Genomic DNA, 18,977 nt, shown 5'->3' with positions numbered 1-18,977 from the left:
GTGGGAGCGTCCAAGGAGGAGCAGAGAGAGTTCAGTCTGCTGCATCCTGAAGATTACGCATACCTACAACAGGTAAACACACACACACACACACACACACACACTGAGCCCGAAGACTACGCATACCTACAACAGGTAAACACACACACACACACACACACACACACACACACACACACACTGAGCCCGAAGACTACGCATACCTACAACAGGTAAAAACACACACACACACACACACACACACAAGCCCGAAGACTACGCATACCTACAACATACAACAGGTAAACAGGGACACACACACACACACACACACACACACTGAGCCCGAAGACTACGCATACCTACAACAGGTAAAACACACACACACACACACACACACACACTAAGCCCGAAGACTACGCATATACCTAAACACACACACACACACACACACACACACACAACTAGCATACATACAACAGGTAAACACACACACACACACACACACACACACACTGAGCCCGAAGACTACGCATACCTACAACAGGTAAACACACACACACACACACACACACACACACTGAGCCCGAAGACTACGCATACCTACAACAGGTAAACACACACACACACACACACACTAAGCCCGAAGACTACGCATACATACAACAGGTAAACACACACACACACACACACACACTGAGCCCGAAGACTACGCATACCTACAACAGGTAAACACACACACACACACACACACACACTAAGCCCGAAGACTACGCATACCTACAACAGGGACACACACACACACACACACACACTGAGCCCGAAGACTACGCATACCTACAACAGGTAAACACACACACACACACACACACACACACACACACACACACACACACACACACACACACACACACTAAGCCCGAAGACTACGCATACCTACAACAGGGACACACACACACACACACACACACACTGAGCCCGAAGACTACGCATACCTACAACAGGGACACACACACACCGGGGATTTGCCGGCTTTTGGCCGATTTTTAAAAGACAAAAACAAATGAAAAGCCGATAAATAAAACTGTTACTGTTGCCACAATGACCAGGTGAAAAACATCCCATTGTAAAATAATACTTTTTATTTATCAATGGAAATACATTCGACCGCTTATCGGTCTATAGGTTCATTTGGATAATATAGTGTAAATAAATTGTGTTCATTTTCGTTAGTCATCATGTATCTTTATATTTGTCCAACACAACTATCACACGCACAGCATACAGAGATGTATTTTGAGAGGGATTTGCTCCTAATGCTCCTCTTGCAGCTGGAGTTAAACATGCTTTTAGAAGCCCACTCATTGCACAACAATTCTAAAATGCGATTGCATGTTAAAAACAATTGTGGTGCATGATTTTAAAAAAGAGCTACTATTTTTATTTCTCAACTGGTAATTGAAGCGCACCACCTCCCATTCACAATTCAAGTGCAGATAACAGGAAGTGTGTATTTTTAAAACATACTTATTTGTTTTGAAACCTGACTGTTTTATTTCATATTATGAGGCATGTCTTGCTTCAAAGTAGCCTATAGGCAAAATCCCACCATGGAAACGTGGAGGTAGTTAATTTATAAAGACGTCATATGTGGCGCGAGAGTTTCAAGCTTGAGGAAAGCTTACAATTGATTTAATTTCTACCAGTCTGCGTGCCAGTTATGATTTTCATGTGCACGTTTTCGCGGAACAGTTTCATTTAAATGAATAAAAAAAATGTTTGTTTCTCAAAATCGTTGGCATGTGGTTTAATCATAAGAATCTGAATTAAAATGATAAAAAGCCCATGCGAGATCCCCAGCCTCCGCCATATGGACACATTGATACACCGTGATCCATTGGCTAAAGAACTCACTGGTGTAAAAAATACTTGACAGTACTACTTAAGTAGGTTTTTTGTTGGTGCTATCTGTACTTTACTTAACTTTGACTTTTACTGTACTACATTCCTAAAGGAAATAATGTACTTTTTACTCCATACATTTTCCCTGACACCCACAAGTATGTGTTACATTTTGAATGCTTAGCAGGACAGGAACATGGTCTTATTTATCAAGAGAACATCCCTGGTCATCCCTACTGCCTCTGATCTGGAGGACTCACTAAACAGAGAACATCCCTGGACTGCCTCTGAACATAAACAGAGAACATCCCTGGTCATCATCCCTATCTGAGGACTCACTAAACAGAACATCCCTGCTGATCTGGGGCTCACTAAACAGAGAACATCCCTGGTCATCCCTACTGCCTCTGGATCTGGAGGACTCACTAAACAGAGAATATCCCTGGTCATCCCTACTGCCTCTGATCTGGTGGACTCACTAAACAGAGGACATCCCTGGTCATCCCTACTGCCTCTGATCAGGACTCACTAAACAGAGAACATCCCTGGTCATCCCTACTGCCTCTGATCTGGTGGACTCACTAAACAGAGAACATCCCTGGTCATCCCTACTGCCTCTGATCTGGTGGACTCACTAAACAGAGAACATCCCTGGTCATCCCTACTGCCTCTGATCTGGTGGACTCACTAAACAGAGAACATCCCTGGTCATCTCTACTGCCTCTGATCTGGTGGACTCACTAAACAGAGAACATCCCTGGTCATCCCTACTGCCTCTGATCTGGTGGACTCACTAAACAGAGAACATCCCTGGTCATCCCTACTGCCTCTGATCTGGTGGACTCACTAAACAGAGAACATCCCTGGTCATCCCTACTGCCTCTGATCTGGTGGACTCACTAAACAGAGAACATCCCTGGTCATCCCTACTGCCTCTGATCTGGTGGACTCACTAAACAGAGAACATCCCTGGTCATCCCTACTGCCTCTGATCTGGAGGGCTCACTAAACAGAGAACATCCCTGGTCATCTCTACTGCCTCTGATCTGGTGGACTCACTAAACACTTCGTTTGTAAATTATGTCTGAGTGTTTGAGTGCGTCCCTGGCTGTCCATTTGTTTTTAAGAAGAAGAAAATGGTACCGCCTAGTTTGCTTAATATAAGGAGAATTTGAAATGATTTAGACTTTAACTTTTGTAGTATTTTACTGGGTGACTTTCACTTTTGAAATTTTACTTTTCTACTTTTCTTTTACTTAAAATGTGGTACTTTTTCCACCACTGAAAGAAGTGAGCGAATGGAACTCATATCCAATAGGCCAATGAAGCAGTAGGCCTATAACTTCCATTGCTCTTTCACACTGAGTATAGGTGATTATCGAGGGGAGATTGTTGGAAAGATTTTTCAAATAGCTTACTGTGAGGAACTATAGTTTTTTATTTATTTTTAATTTTACCTCCTTTTTCTCCCCAATTTCGATCGTGCCTCATCGCTGCAACTCCCCAACGGGCTCGAGAGGTGAAGGTCGAGTCATGCGTCCTCCGATATGTGTCTCGCCAAACCGCGCTTCTTAACATCCACCAGTTTAACCCGGAAGCCAGGCGCACCAATGTGTCGGAGGAAACGCCGCTCAACTGAGGACCGAGGTCAACCCGGTCCGCCACACGGAGTTGCAAGAGCCAAGGAAAGTCTAGGCTAAGCTTTCTGGTGAACTATTTTTAATATTTGTTTTTATTTATGTATAGGCAGGAGAAATTATATAATTTTGGCAAATAAAATTCTCCCATTTACTTCCCTATTTGTCACGCCCTGACCTTAGAGATCCTTCATTCTCTATTTTGGTTAGGTCGGGGTGTGACTAGAGTGGGCATTCTAGTTTCTTTCTACGGAGAGTTTTAGTTCCTGACTCAAGTCTCCCTCAGAGCAGTAAAACTCATGGTCACCTTCGCCAGCTCATGTCTGTGTGAAGCTGGATTCAGAAGTGCTCTCGTCTGCATTAAAACCAAATATCCATCCAGGTTGGAAGTGACGATAGATATATATTTTTTTAATTTAACTAGGCAGAGATGAGGTGCGCACTGTTGACCACGCCCCCTGATTTTGAGAAGCTCCGACTCGACATGCATCAAACACACCCATCTCATTAGTGGGGGTGAGAAAAACATGCTTTTAAGGCAACTGAGAGCTCGGGGAAAAAACAAGGTGAAATCATGATGTCAGTGATCTTCAGGTGGGAAAGTCTGAGCTTTAGAAAGAGGCCAAAGTTCCTAACTTGGAATTCCATTCAAAATGATTTTTCCCAGTCGGAGCTCATTTTCCCCCCCAGTAGTCTTAGCATATTTCAACCCTGCAGGCGCTACACAAAACGCTGAAATAAAATATAAAACATGCATTACCTTTGACGAGCTTCTTTTGTTGGCACTCCAATATGTCCCATAGACATCACAATTGGTCATTTTGTTCGATTAATTCCGTCCATATATATCCAAAATGTCCATTTATAAAGCTCGTTTGATCCAGAAAAAAACAGCTTACAAAAAACGCAACATCACTACAAAATATTTCAAAAGTTGCCTATAAACTTTGCCAAAATATTTCAAAATACTTTTGTAATACAACTTTAGGTATTTTTAAACGTTAGTAATCGATCAAATTGTAGACGGGGCAATCTGTGTTCAATACAGGAATGAAAACAAACCAGCGCCACTTTTCACATCTTGCGCAACTCACAAAAGTGTACCCAGTTCCTAGTTGGCCTACTTCTTCATTGCACAAAGGAATAACCTCAACCAAAATCCTAAGACTGGTGACATCTACTGGAAGCGGTAGGAACTGAAAACAGGTTCCTAAGAAATATCACTTGGCATTAACAAGTCAGGGAACAGAGAGAGGCAAAAATAATAATAATTCTGAACAGTTAGTCCTCAGGGTTTTGTCTTCTACATAAGTTCTGTTATACTCACAGACATGATTCAAACAGTTTTAGAAACTTCAGAGTGTTTTCCAAATCTATGAATAATATTCATATCTTATATTCTTGGCATGAGTAGCAGGAAGTTGAAATTGTGCACGCTACTTATGCAAAAGTGAAAATTCTGCCCCCTAGCCCCAAGAGGTTAACCCCTTTGTTTACTGCTGGTGCAGATGGTGCAGGCTATCAGATAATAGCTTCTTATGCTTTCGCCGAAAAGTATTTTAAAAATCTGACATGTTGGCTGGATTCACAACGAGTGTAGCTTTAATTGAGTATCTTACATGTGTGATTTAATGAAAGTTAGAATTTTTTAGTATTTTATTTGAATCTGGCGCTCTGCATTTTCCCTGGCAATTGGCCAGTTGAGACATTTGAGTTTAGATTTCCGATTTTCCAGTTGTTTTGAACGAGGCATTATGTCCGTCTAATTTGCAATTGATAGCCCCACATTAAAAGTATGTGATGGTGAGTTGAAAAGACCATCAGAAATACTGTTACAATCAAATCTAATTTTGTTGGTCGCATACACATATTTAGCAGATGTTATTGCGGGTGTAGCAAACGCTTATGTTCCTAGCTCCAACAGTGCAGTAGTATCTAACAATTCACAACAATACACACAAATCTAAAAGTAAAATAATGGAATTAAGAAATATAGAAATATTAGGATCAGCAATGTCGAAGTCCGGAGTATAAATATATATAGAATGTTTTGTTAAAATGTTTTGCAATTGACTGCCATAGCCCCAAATAAAACAAGGAAACATTGGCTGTAAATACATACTTTTTTTTCACATGGTTGGGGTCATGAGAATGTTCAGATATCAACATGGGGTTGTGGACTAAAACTGTTTGGGAACCCCTGTCCTAATGGGTTATGCACACCAATGGAAACCCAGACACACACTGAGCCTGAAAACAACACACCTCCAACAGGTACACTGTCAGTCACAGACACACTCTCACTCACACACTCTCTCTCCTCTCTCTCTTTCTCTCACTCACACACTCTCCTCTCACTCACACACTCTCTCTCCTCTCTCTCTTTCTCTCACTCACACACGCTCTCTCTCTCTCTCTCTCTCTCTCTCTTTCTCTCACTCACACACTCTCTTTCTCTCACTCACACACTCTCTCTCCTCTCTCTCTTTCTCTCACTCACACACTCTCTCCTCTCTCTCTCTCTCTTTCTCTCACTCACACACGCTCTCCTCTCTCACTCTCCTCTCTCTCTCTCTTTCTCTCACTCACACACACTCTCTCTCTCTATTTCTCTCTCACACATTCTCTTTCTCTCTCTTGCTCTGTATCACTTTGCAGGAGGACTTTAATTTAGAAGATGCTGAGGACCTCAGGCGTGAGTTCAAGAGGCTTCATCAGGCCATGGAGATGGTGGGATTCCTGGTCCCCACCAAGAAACAGTATGTATGGCTACTGTAGGGTTACAGATCGAGGGAGAAGGAGAGATGGAGAGGTGGACAGAGAGAGAGAGCGACAGAAGAGAACGAAATATCCCTAAAAAAGCTATTTATCATAGTTCAGAAACCTTACCCTCTCTTCTTAACATCTCCTGTACCATGCTCCATGTCTTCAGCCTTGATCTGATCGTTTTCCTGAAGAGTTGGTGTCATACCTCGTGGCTCATGGAACTAAAACAGTACGCCTGTGTCACGAACCGGCTCAAAGCCCGTAACAAAGGGAGACAACGTGGAGATAAGGAGTAGCAAAATATGTATTTATTAACTAAAGCAACTAAGTATAATATACAATGGTGTGTGTAATCAGTAATCAGTAGTGTAAGTGAGTGTTTTGCATGCATGAATGTGATAATGCAGGGTGATGAAAGGTGCCAAAGCAAACAAACAAACAAACGGCCACCAAGAACCACAACACAATCTACAAAGGGTGTCTGCATGGAGAGAGTCTCCTCCATGAATGGGGAAGTGGTGTATTTTTCCTGGGAGACACCGGGCCCAGGTGTTTCCCATGTAGCTGACGACCCTCCCAACTCCGCCCACCAGCATCCTAATAAGGAAATAACAGAGAGAATACGGCAGACAGAGTGGGAGGGTCGCCACACCCCCATAAAACCGGGGACCAACAAGGACCCCGGAACAAAATACCAGCCTCTAAGTTCCAAATTGACACAGCTTCTGCGCCACAAATTGATGAGGGTTTACGTGTTCACACTTACAATTTGCCCCAGCCAACCTCCTCCCCAGACCTCAGCGACCTTCGCACAGGAAGCAACATTTAAGAGGAAAGAAGAAAACAAGACCAGGAGAGAGCAGACAGGACAGAGAGAACATGACAATACGAAACAATGGTCAGTCACGTAAACATTAGGAACAGGGCGCACGAGAGAGCGCATCAGCAATCACGTTTTCAGTCCCCCGGAAGTGCCTCACATCGAGATGGAATGATTGTAAAAATAAACACCATCGCATTATCCTCTGGTTTGGACACATCATGGACCTCAAAAAAGTGAGGGGGTTATGGTCGGTGTAGACCACAATAGGTACTACCCCCGACCCGACATACACTTCGAAGTGTTGTAGCGCCCAAATTAGTGCTAGCGCTTCCTTTTCAATAACCGAATAGTTCAACTGATAATCGTTAAACTTTTTGGAAAATAAACTAACAGGCCTCTCAATCCCAGACACATCTGCTTGCAGCAAAACTGCACCTGCCCCCACATGACTAGCATCCACCTGCAAGGTAAATGACAAATCCATGCGAGGAGCAGCCAGCACTGGAGTTGAGGTAAGCAACCTCTTTGCATCTTCAAAAGCGTGTTGACAACGAGTAGACCAAACATAAACAGCCTTAGCTTTCAGCATATCTGTCAAGGGAGCGACCACAGTAGAGAAGTTATTACAAAACTACGGTAATAACCAATCATGCCCAAGAAACGCATCAGTTCCTTTTAGTAGTTGGTGGTGGAAAAGCATCAATAGCCACCACTTTAGCCCGAACAGGACGCACTTCACCCTGCCCAACCATTTTTCCAAGGTATGTAACGGTCGCCTGAGCAAACTCACATTTTGCCAGATTGATTGTGAGGCGACCCGCAGCCAGACGTTCGAACAAGGCTTGAATACGGGACAGATGTTCTTCCCAAGTATCTGCATAGATAACTACATCGTCCAAATAAACAGCGCACCCGGTCAGACCGGCGACAACCCTGTTCATAAGTCGCTGAAAAGTGGCAGGTGCATTGCGCAGACCGAAACTCATAACTGAATACGAGTACAGACCAAAGGGTGTAATAAAGGCAGAGATTTCACGTGCCCTACTCGCCAGTGGCACCTGCCAATAGCCTTTTAACAGGTCAAATTTGCTCACAAACTTAGCTGCCCCGACTTGATCAACACAGTCCTCCATCCGAGGAAGAGGAAATGAATCTGGCTTTGTGACACTGTTTACCTTACGGTAGTCCGTACAAAAACGGTTTGTTCCATCCGGTTTACTGACCAAGATACAGGGAGAAGCCCAACTGGAGAAAGAAGGCTCTGCTATCTTACTCTCCAGCATGTACTTGACCTCAGCATCCAGACAACGTAGTTTCTCTGAAGAAACTCTATAGAAGCGCTGACGAATGGGGTCAGCACCTCCAATGTCAATATCATGTTCTATTAAGTTTGTACGTGTAGGTGTATCAGAAAACAAACCTGGAAATCTCTGAATCAGACCAACCATCTCTTTCCGCCCATCAACAGGTAGGTGAGTGAGAAGACTGTCTAAAATATCCAGTGTTTCTGAATTTTTCAATCTACCCTGCAATATACAATCGTCAGGACCAGGAACATCTTCCTCCTCATGCACAGATCTAGCACGACAAGAACCCAAGGAAACAACGGTATCAGCCAAAATAACAGGTTTACCGTCCTCTGTAGAATCCCACTGTTCAGTCTCAGATGAACGTGCATAATAGGGTTTTAACAGATTTACATGGCACAGCTGGTGTGCTTTCCTCCGTTCTGGAGTGGCAACTAGATAATTTTGCTCAGTGTACTGGCGCACCACTGTATATGGACCTTGAAACTTGGCTTGAAAAGGAGAACCAACAATTGGCAGCAGAGCAAGAACCTGGTCACCTGGACTAAAGTGACGAGGCTCAGTTCGGCGATCAAATATGCCCTTCATCCTCTCCTGTGAAGATGATAACTTCTCTTTAGCCATTTCACCAGCGGCGTACAGCCGCCGCCGGAAATCACACACATACGATAACAGGGACTGAGGAGGCTCGGGAGACTTCCAGTCATCCTGGAGAACAGATAAAAGTCCACGCACCCTATGTCCAAACACAAGGTCATTTGGACTGAAACCTGTGCTCTCCTGTGAAACTTCCTAGCAGCTAACAGTAACCAAGGCAACCCCTCCTCCCAATCCTTATCCATCTCAGTACAATAAGCTCTCAACAAAGACTTAAGTGTTTGATGGAAACGTTCCAGTGCTCCTTGACTTTGCGCGTGATAGGCGCTAGACAAATTGTGTTTAATATGGAGCTGTTGAAGAACCTGACCAAACAGATTAGAGGTAAAATTAGATCCTTGATCACTCTGAATGACCTTAGGGATTCCAAACAATGAGAGAAACTGAGTCAAAGCTTTTAACACCGATTTAGTCGTGATAGATCGGAGAGGATAGGCAGCAGGAAACCTAGTGGTCTGACACATCACAGTGAACAGGTAACTGCTACCCTTTTAGAACGAGGCAGAGGACCCACACAGTCAATAATCAGATACTCAAAAGGTTGGCTGAGTACAGGAATAGGAAACAATGGTACTGGTTTAATAGCTTGATTAAGCTTACCAGTTAATTGACAGGTGTGACAAGTTTTGATAAAATCAGAAACATCCTCTTTAATCTAGGCCAAAAGAAATGTCTTAATATGCGATTGTAGGTTTTCCTCACCCCCATATGTCCAGCAACGTCGCTGTGAGAAGTTTCCAACACCAACTCACGAAGCTTAACTGGTACAACAACCTGACTAATTGCCTCCCCAGAAAAACACTATCATGAGACACCCACTTTCTCATCAGGACATCCTCTTGGAGAAAATAGCCATGGGCGACATCTCCCAACTGTTCTATAGGCACAATTTGATCACGCAACTCTTCCAACGTGGGGTCATCCTGTTGCGCATTGATTAGATCTGAGCGGGTTACAGATAACGGGATAACAGGGAAAACAGTGACATACTTTGTATTATTATCATTAGTCGGCGCAGTGACCAGTTCGCCACGGCTCATAGAACGTGTCACTGCACACGCAGAGAACACCTCTGGGAAACTCTGTACACTCTCATCACGAATCCCAACAAATGACGGCTTAGTGGAAACCACTAGAGATGGAAACACGACAGGCCATACACGCTCACCAGCCAAGTTATTCCCAAGGATAACATCGATACCCTCAATAGGCAACGAAGGACGCACACCCACAACAACTTCACCCTTCACCAGCCCACAATCCAACATCAGTTTATGCAATGGAACTGACAGAGTGTTCAAACCTATTCCCTAATTAGAACACTATTCCCCGAATCAGTCTCAGCAGAAAAGGGTAACACAGACTCCAACACAAATGATTCAGAGGCACCTGTGTCTCTCAGGATCTTCACTGGCACTAGGTCTTTACTTCCTAACATAGACACAAAACCTTCTGTAATGAAAGGTAAATAGTCTGGATCAATATGGACTTTCACATTCTCCTGGGCCTGAGGAAATGAGTCATGAATGAACTGATGTGGAACAGGTGCAGCTAATGCAGTAGGCTTAGATTTAGCGTAAGCACCCTTTGACCTGAGAAGTGGACATTCGTTTTTCCAATGCCCTGAACCTTGACAGTAGTGACACTCCTGCCCAAAGTCAGCTTTACCATGGGAGTCAGGTTCAACCCTAGTTGAATAGAACTCTGCCCGAGAACCAAAGTATCTCGGTGAGCGAAGCCCAAATCTATCCGAACGCCCCACTCTTTCCGAATACGGGGTTCTGCAAAGACACTTTTGTGAGTCAACACATACTCGTCCGCCAAAACTGCAGCTTCAGCAACATTCTTTACTTTCTGTTCATTAATATACGTGGCAATACGATCAGGAATTGTGTCCTTAAATTGCTCTAACATAATCAGATCACACAGCCCTTGAAAGTCACAACTGCAGAGGCGGAACACCAGCGATTAAACTGTAAAGATAACTGTCGCGCAAACTCAACATGAGTCTGGTTATCATCCCTTTTTAAAGTTCTAAATCGTTGGCGGTAAGCCTCAGGGACCAATTCATAAATCTGTAACACAGCTGTTTTAACTTTATCATAACTGCCACTGTCGTGTACACTAAGAGCTGAATATGCTTCCTGCGCTTTACCAGTCAGCACACACTGCAACATTAAAGTGCGGTCAGAATCAGGCCAACTCCTAGCGTCAGCAACCCGCTCAAACAACGAAAAGAATGTCTCGGGGTCCCTTTCATTAAACCGAGGCAATAACCGTAAGTTCCCAACAATATCAAATGTCTCTGGGGCACGACCAAAAGCGGAACTACCCCTAGGTAAATCTGGGTCACCTTCCCAAAACAAACTCTCCCCTGAGATCTTTCCTTCCCTAACCAACTCAATACGTTCTTGTTGCAATTTGATTTTAGCACGCTCCATATCTTGTTTAAATGCCAATTCCTTTTCATATTTTACACGATCATGCTCTAGCTTCTCACGATCATGCTGCCGATCATGCTCTCTCTTCTCACGATCATGCTCCAGCTGTAACAAAAGCAGTTCTTTCTGCTGTTCAAAAAAAAAGGCTACTAGGACTAACCGATGGAATGTCCATTGTAACGTTATGGGGAGGCGACAAATCCTCAGCAGAGGCTGGCCCAGTGGTAACTTCAAGAATACCACTCTCCATCAGATTGGCCTTCAATATCAACCTAATAGAATTCTTTAGACGTTTATCACTAATCTCAACCTTGTAGTGTTCCGCGACCTTAAACAGCTGTTCTTTAGTACCTAAATCTAACAATTCCTCTGATGGAGAGCGAATGAACTTATCTACATAAGACGCCATAATCACACAAAAAAAAAATTCTCGCTCTCCCCTTCTGCTGAGCACACCAGACCACAACCCGAGAATTGACAATCACCCTGAGTACCACAGAAGAGAGATGAGATACGGAGCTTCCCCAAAACCTACAATAACTCAACCCTAGTCTTCGTGCAGATTTGCGGTGGGAATTTACGCACTGTAGCCCGCTGGCAAGGAAATAGAACTCCCCAGCATGCTGGCAAATTCCACCAAGCCACGGATGTGCCCCCGAGACAACTGCTCAGTCCACAGACACCACACAAAAATAACAAACATTAACCATGCCCAACATATTCCAAAATGAAACGCTGGGCCGCTAAACCTATCAGGGGAAAAAGGCTATAGCTCCGGGTAGCAAGTTCTACTACCCTACCCAAATCTCCCACCGAGGTACACAGCAGATTACTCACCTCAGACTGATGTCCCAACAGAAAGTAGAACAAGAGTTCAGGCTAGGCAGGGCCTGGAAACTAACCATTATAGTCTCTCCAACACAGCACACAAACCAAACAACAAAAGGCAACCAATACTGGGCCTATCAAACACAATATGCAAACCAAACACGTACCTCCACGGTCTCCCAAACCAATAGTTCAAATATCCCGGATGAGCCCCCACTTGTCACGAACCGGCTCAAAGCCCGTAACAAAGGGAGACAACGTGGAGATAAGGAGTAGCAAAATATGTATTTATTAACTAAAGCAACTAAGTATAATATACAATGGTGTGTGTAATCAGTAATCAGTAGTGTAAGTGAGTGTTTTGCATGCATGAATGTGAACAATTTGTAAGTCGCTCTGGATAAGAGCGTCTGCTAAATGACTTAAATGTAAAATGTAAATGATAATGAATGGGTGATGAAAGGTGCCAAAGCAAACAAACAAACAAACAAACGGCCACCAAGAACCACAACACAATCTACAAAGGGTGTCTGCATGGAGAGAGTCTCCTCCATGAATGGGGAAGTGGTGTATTTATCCTGGGAGACACCGGGCCCAGGTGTTTCCCATGTAGCTGACGACCCTCCCAACTCCGCCCACCAGCATCCTAATAAGGAAATAACAGAGAGAATACGGCAGACAGAGTGGGAGGGTCGTCACACCTGTAACAGCAGACAACTATCCAGTAATTCCTCCTCTCTCTCCCATTAGCCGCAGCAGGTTAGAGCTGGTCAGACATAGCAGGGGGAAATGCAGAGAGCAGTACAGTAGCGGGAATCTGATGTTGACCTCAGGGCCTGGCATGTGTGGGAGAGAGAACCAGTATAACCCAGTTACTCACCTGTTAGAGGTATAACCCAGTTACTCACCTGTTAGAGGTATAACCCAGTTACTCACCTGTTAGAGGTATAACCTAATATAACTCAGTTACTCACCTGTTAGAGGTATATCTCTAATATAACTCAGTTACTCACCTGTTAGAGGTATATCTCTAGTATAACTCAGTTATTCACCTGTTAGAGGTATAACTCAGTTACTCACCTGTTAGAGGTATATCTCTAGTATAACTCAGTTACTCACCTGTTAGAGGTATAACTCAGTTACTCACCTGTTAGAGGTATAACTCAGTTACTCACCTGTTAGAGGTATAACTCAGTTACTCACCTGTTAGAGGTATATCTCTAGTATAACTCAGTTACTCACCTGTTAGAGGTATAACTCAGTTACTCACCTGTTAGAGGTATAACTCAGTTACTCACCTGTTAGAGGTATATCTCTAGTATAACTCAGTTACTCACCTGTTAGAGGTATAACTCAGTTACTCACCTGTTAGAGGTATAACTTAGTTACTCACCTGTTAGAGGTATAACTCAGTTACTCACCTGTTAGAGGTATAACTAAGTTACTCACCTGTTAGAGATATAACTCAGTTACTCACCTGTTAGAGGTATATCTCTAGTATAACTCAGTTACTCACCTGTTAGAGGTATATCTCTAGTATAACTCAGTTACTCACCTGTTAGAGGTATATCTCTAGTATAACTCGGTTACTCACCTGTTAGAGGTGTGTCTCTAGTATAACTCAGTTACTCACCTGTTAGAGGTATAACTCAGTTACTCACCTGTTAGAGGTATATCTCTAGTATAACACAGTTACTCACCTGTTAGAGGTATAACTCAGTTACTCACCTGTTAGAGGTGTATCTTTATGTAATTATATTCTAGCTTGTGACTACCATTAATGTGATGACTGTTATTTTATCAAATCAATTAACTATTGTTTTTAATTATTACGAGATTAAATTAATCATGGAACAATTAACTCATTAGCAATCTTGGGGCACCACGGAAAAAGTTTGTTTTAATAAGTTACCGTTTTCCGAATTAACTCTGAATATATCGTTCTGAACATTGTTGACTTCAAATCTGCACCCTAGTCTAAATGATGATTCAGCGATACACATTGGATTAATTATTTATTACCTAACTAACTAAATAATCACACAGAAATACATAAACACACACTCAGGATAGATTATATGTTGATCACTAACATAATGTAATGAAAAGTCCCTAGTGGACTAATCCGATATGAGGGCTTGGTACACAATGAAAAGGGAGAGACAGAGTCAACTTATTGTACATACATGTGGAAGCTATGCTCATGGGAATATGAATACTTTGCATATGAATGACCGCTCATTGAAGAATAATTGCAATGTATATATATATATTTACGTGTGTATGTCTTTGTCATCTCTCTGTTGAAATCACCCGGTCCGTCTGTGGAGAGTAGTTCGACAGAAGTCTCTGATTGTGTAAGTCTCTGGTTGTCCACCAGAGGTCAATGTCCTCAGTTGTAGAAGTAGGCTTTCTTTGTTCAGACAAGTGTTCGTTAGAATGGATATATCAGATGTTCCAAAGATTGTTTGAAAAGATCTTCCTGGTGTCTTTTGTCAAAGTTCTAGATTACTTTACATGCAGAGCTGCAGGCGGTGCGTGTCTTAGTCTAGTCTTCTTTACTCGTCGAGTTACAGAGGGGTCTTGTAGTTTTAGACCATTTGTCACGTATTCATCTCACTCTGCACGTATACTGGTCTAGCACTTTTAAACCATTTTACACACCAGTAGCAACCCGGCAATGTACTGGTCTATATTTAAATCGCAACCATTTCAATGTGTAGCCACCGCTGCATGTTTTCTGGTTTCTATGGTTGATTATTCAGGGTCTAGCTAGAACCACTCTACACACCGGCAGCAAGCCGGCATGTTTTTGGTCTAATGATAATTTCATTAGCAGTCCTTTTATGCCCTTTCTTTGGAGGGCGGTTCCATCACGTTGCCACAATGTTTGTGCTCACGTGGGTGTGGTTACTGACTTGAAAAACAATGATCTAATTTAGAAGACTAAAATAACATTTAATCTTCTCACAAATAGTTTCATATTTAATCATATCAGTTCCACAACATTTAGATGTAAATCTGATAACTGATAACATTTGTGGAGTTACTGTTATTTAGTTATACCGTCCTTAACCTCTCTGGGATATTTTCACTGACCAAAATCCAGTGAAAATACAGAGTGCCAAATTCAAATAAATTACTATAAAAATTTAACTTTCATGAAATCACACTTGCAAGATACCAAATTAAAGCTACACTTGTTGTGAATCCAGCCAACGTGTCAGATTTCAAAAAGGCTTTTCGGCGAAAGCAAACAATGCTATTATCTGAGGATAGCACCCCAGTAAACAAAGAGAGAAAATAATATTTCAACCCTGCAGGCCCGACACAAAACGCAGAAATAAAGATCTATTTCATGCCTTACCTTTGACGAGCTTCTTCTGTTGGCACTCCAATATGTCCCATAAACATCACAAATGGTCCTTTTGTTCTATTAATTCTGTTGATATATATCCAAAATGTCAATTTATTTGGCGCGTTTGATCCAGAAAAAACACTGGTTCCAAGTCACGCAACATGACTACAAAATGTCTCATAAGTTACCTGTACACTTTGTTCAAACATGTCAAACTACTTTCCTACTACAACTTTAGGTATTTTTTTACATAAATAATCAATAAAATTGAAGACTGGATGATCTGTGTTCAATACCGGAGGGAAACAAAGTGGAGCGAGCTTTTCAGGTCACGCGCCTCTAACAAAGAGTACACTAGACTCGAGCCTCTTTCTGACCAGTGTTACTTCTTCATTTCTCAAAGGAAAAACCTCAACCAATTTCTAAAGACTGTTGACATCCAGTGGAAGCGTTAGGAACTGCAGCAAAGTCGATTTGAAATCTGGATTCCCAATAAAAACCCATTGAAAAGTGAGTGACCTCAAAAAACTAATCTGAACCGTTTGTCCTCGGGGTTGTGCCGGCCAAATAAGTTCTGTTATACTCCCATACATGATTCAAACAGTTTTTCAAACAGATGTGAAAATACTGCCCCCTGTCCCAAAGAAGTTAATGATATCACAAAACAACAACTGATTTTACATGATTATTGTTTGAAGTTCCACCAACCATTTCTCACATTTACGTACAAAATATTGTTTCAATATCCAACCTTTTGATGTTAAAGTTTTGGGGCAGAGTCTCTCTCTCTCTCTCTCTCTCTCTACACACAAAGGATTTTTAACTTCTCCATACTGCAGTGCAGAGAGAGAGTTTACGACCGGTCATTAAAGTCATAGGATCGGGCCACTCCCCTCCCCTTTCCTCTCTGGTGGGAGAGAGGGGGGGTTCTCTTTGATCCTCACCCAGGTGGGAAATTCATGACACTCGTAAACCATTATGTTTTGCGTGAATGAATGTCCTGTATGTATGGTGCCCTACAAATGAGGATGATTTAGGAACCTATACCACTACCCAGTAGGGATTCAAATTATCCCGAAAATCTACCAAGTTTCAATACACGGAATAATTGATAATTATACAGAGAGTTCTTGGAAATACCCCCCAAAATCGTAAGTGCCCTTTTTAAAGTGTTTTAAAACAAAGAAATGGTCACTATGCCAGGTTTCTCTCCAAATAAGAAGGGTGCTGCGCCTCTTTGTCGGCTTGGCTGCTCCACCATCTTAAGAGTTCAGACAAAATGAAACTGACATTTAGTAATGATAGAGTAACTATCTCTGATCGGCAATGACATTGTTGTGAATTTTTGGAAAAGGCCGTTCCAATTTTTTGGGGGTGTTTATTATGTTCCTCAGCCTGCTGCTGAAATGCGCAGAATTAGAACGCATTAGAACGCACAGAACGCACCCAGAGTATAGCATTGTCGAGTCATACAAACGTTGTAACAGCAGTCAAACAATAGTTAAATGACCAAAGTAGCTTAGCTTGGCCAGATAACCTCCTTCAACAAATGACAGAATATCTCCTATTCTGCAACATCTAGTTGATGATTATACAGACAGCAGATCAGCTCATGAATAACGGGGAGATGAAGAGAGGAAATAGTTTCAATATCAAAGTATCTTAACAGGGGCCAACTCTGTTTAAAGAAAGATCCATATCTAACCTTCTCTACTGAAGTATGAGACAGTGCAGAGAAGTGGGGGAAATGGTATTGCGGTATTTTGACATGCATTTAGCGATTTACATAATAAAGTAGGCATTTTCCTGCGAGACAGGAGTCAGGACTTTGGCTTTCAATGGAATTGGGACTGGATAGGAAAATAGCCTAGGCTCCTATGACAGGAGAAGATAGAATTTTCCCTCATGCTTCTCTGAATTGTTAACAGACTTCATGTCTGTGACAGATCTCTGTGTAGTGAATTATGCATATGGGCCTGTCCAATGTGTGACCGTCTGAAGAGTCACAATGACAGCTCAGAGAAACACATTATTTTATAGGCTATACTGTAAGGGTTTCCTGTAGGGTTTATCTAATGGATTTGCATCGCGTGTGCAGTCCGGCGGTGTCAATTATGCTTCTGCTTTGAATTTATGGCCACTGTGTGTGAAGTAAATACGCTAGGCTAAAGGTTTCCATGACAACCTGTTTGCATAATGTGCTTTGTTTATTTGTAGCAATTTTCGGGGGTGTGGAATTGCATTAGTGCGACATTGGGGGGCTAATTAGGTCATTTCCCAGGTCTTGTCATTTTAAATTTTTTCAGGAAATGTGAAGAGTGTTCCCGGGACAGTCTCAGGATCCCGGTTACCCATGTTAATCACTACTAGCCAGTGAGAGCAGTAAATCCAGGCGTATTGTGTCTTGTATGCTGCTGTGCAGCCTATGCTCTGTAATCCTGGGCACGTATTCACAAAGACTTTCAGAGCAGGAGTGCTGATCATTATTATTTAAAATGCAAAAAAGATCGTAGATCAGCGTTCCTACTCTGTCATGCTTTGTAAATATGGGCCCAGGTGTATTGCGTAGCCCAGGTGTATTGCATAGCCCAGGTGTATTGCGCAGCCCAGGTGTAATAGTGACCTAACTGTGTGTTACTTTTAGGATCTTCTCTGTGCTCTCTGCCATCCTGTACCTGGGCAACGTGACGTACAGCCAATCAGAAGACGGCCAGGGGCTGGAGGCGGGGCCAGCAGATGTCCTCTATACCCTGTCTGACCTCCTGGAGGTAGAGAAATACATCTAGTTATTTTGCTGATGGATTTTGAGTATTGTCTATTTATGACTATTTCAAATGGTCAAATAATGGATTCAGCATTAGCTGTTATTGATACTACATAATGGCGCCTTATTGAATTTGAAAATAAACCATTCTCAATCAATCAATATATTTGTCTCGTCTGCTCAAGCTAGAGCAATCAGTCAATCAATATCTTCATTATATCACCTGTTCAAGCTAAAGGACCACCTGTACACAGTCTGCTCTGTTCCTATAGGTCAAACCGCTGACAGTCTGTTCTGTTCCTATAGGTCAAACAGGAGTTGCTGGTGGAGGCTTTGACGAAGAGGAAACTAGTGATGGCCAACAACACTGTAGTTCTACACTACACTCTCGATGAGGTAGGGGTTCTAACATCACATGACAGGGGAAACTCCAATCTGTTGCTATAGCTACCACCTGAAGATTTTTGACATGCCATTTAGCAGAGACTTTTATCCAAACTGACTTAGTCATGGGG

General features: G+C 42.6%; 1 protein-coding gene across 1 annotated transcript in view; it reads left to right on the top strand.

Annotated features, from left to right (window-relative positions):
* Positions 1 to 18,977, top strand: part of LOC115114770 (unconventional myosin-IXb-like) — a 130,192-nt gene that overhangs the window by 32,094 nt on the left and 79,121 nt on the right. The window contains exons 5-8 of the mRNA XM_065013757.1: positions 1 to 72; positions 6,177 to 6,277; positions 18,343 to 18,466; positions 18,769 to 18,858. The exon at positions 1 to 72 is cut by the window's left edge and continues 28 nt beyond it. Coding sequence (XP_064869829.1) covers positions 1 to 72; positions 6,177 to 6,277; positions 18,343 to 18,466; positions 18,769 to 18,858 — 387 coding nt within the window. The remainder of the gene's footprint in view (positions 73 to 6,176; positions 6,278 to 18,342; positions 18,467 to 18,768; positions 18,859 to 18,977) is intronic.

The sequence above is a fragment of the Oncorhynchus nerka genome, linkage group LG9b (genome assembly GCF_034236695.1).
Source record: "Oncorhynchus nerka isolate Pitt River linkage group LG9b, Oner_Uvic_2.0, whole genome shotgun sequence".
NCBI classification, from domain to species: Eukaryota; Metazoa; Chordata; class Actinopteri; order Salmoniformes; family Salmonidae; genus Oncorhynchus; species Oncorhynchus nerka.
Note: the sequence above shows the minus strand (reverse complement) of the source record. Positions and strands in the feature narration are given on the sequence as shown.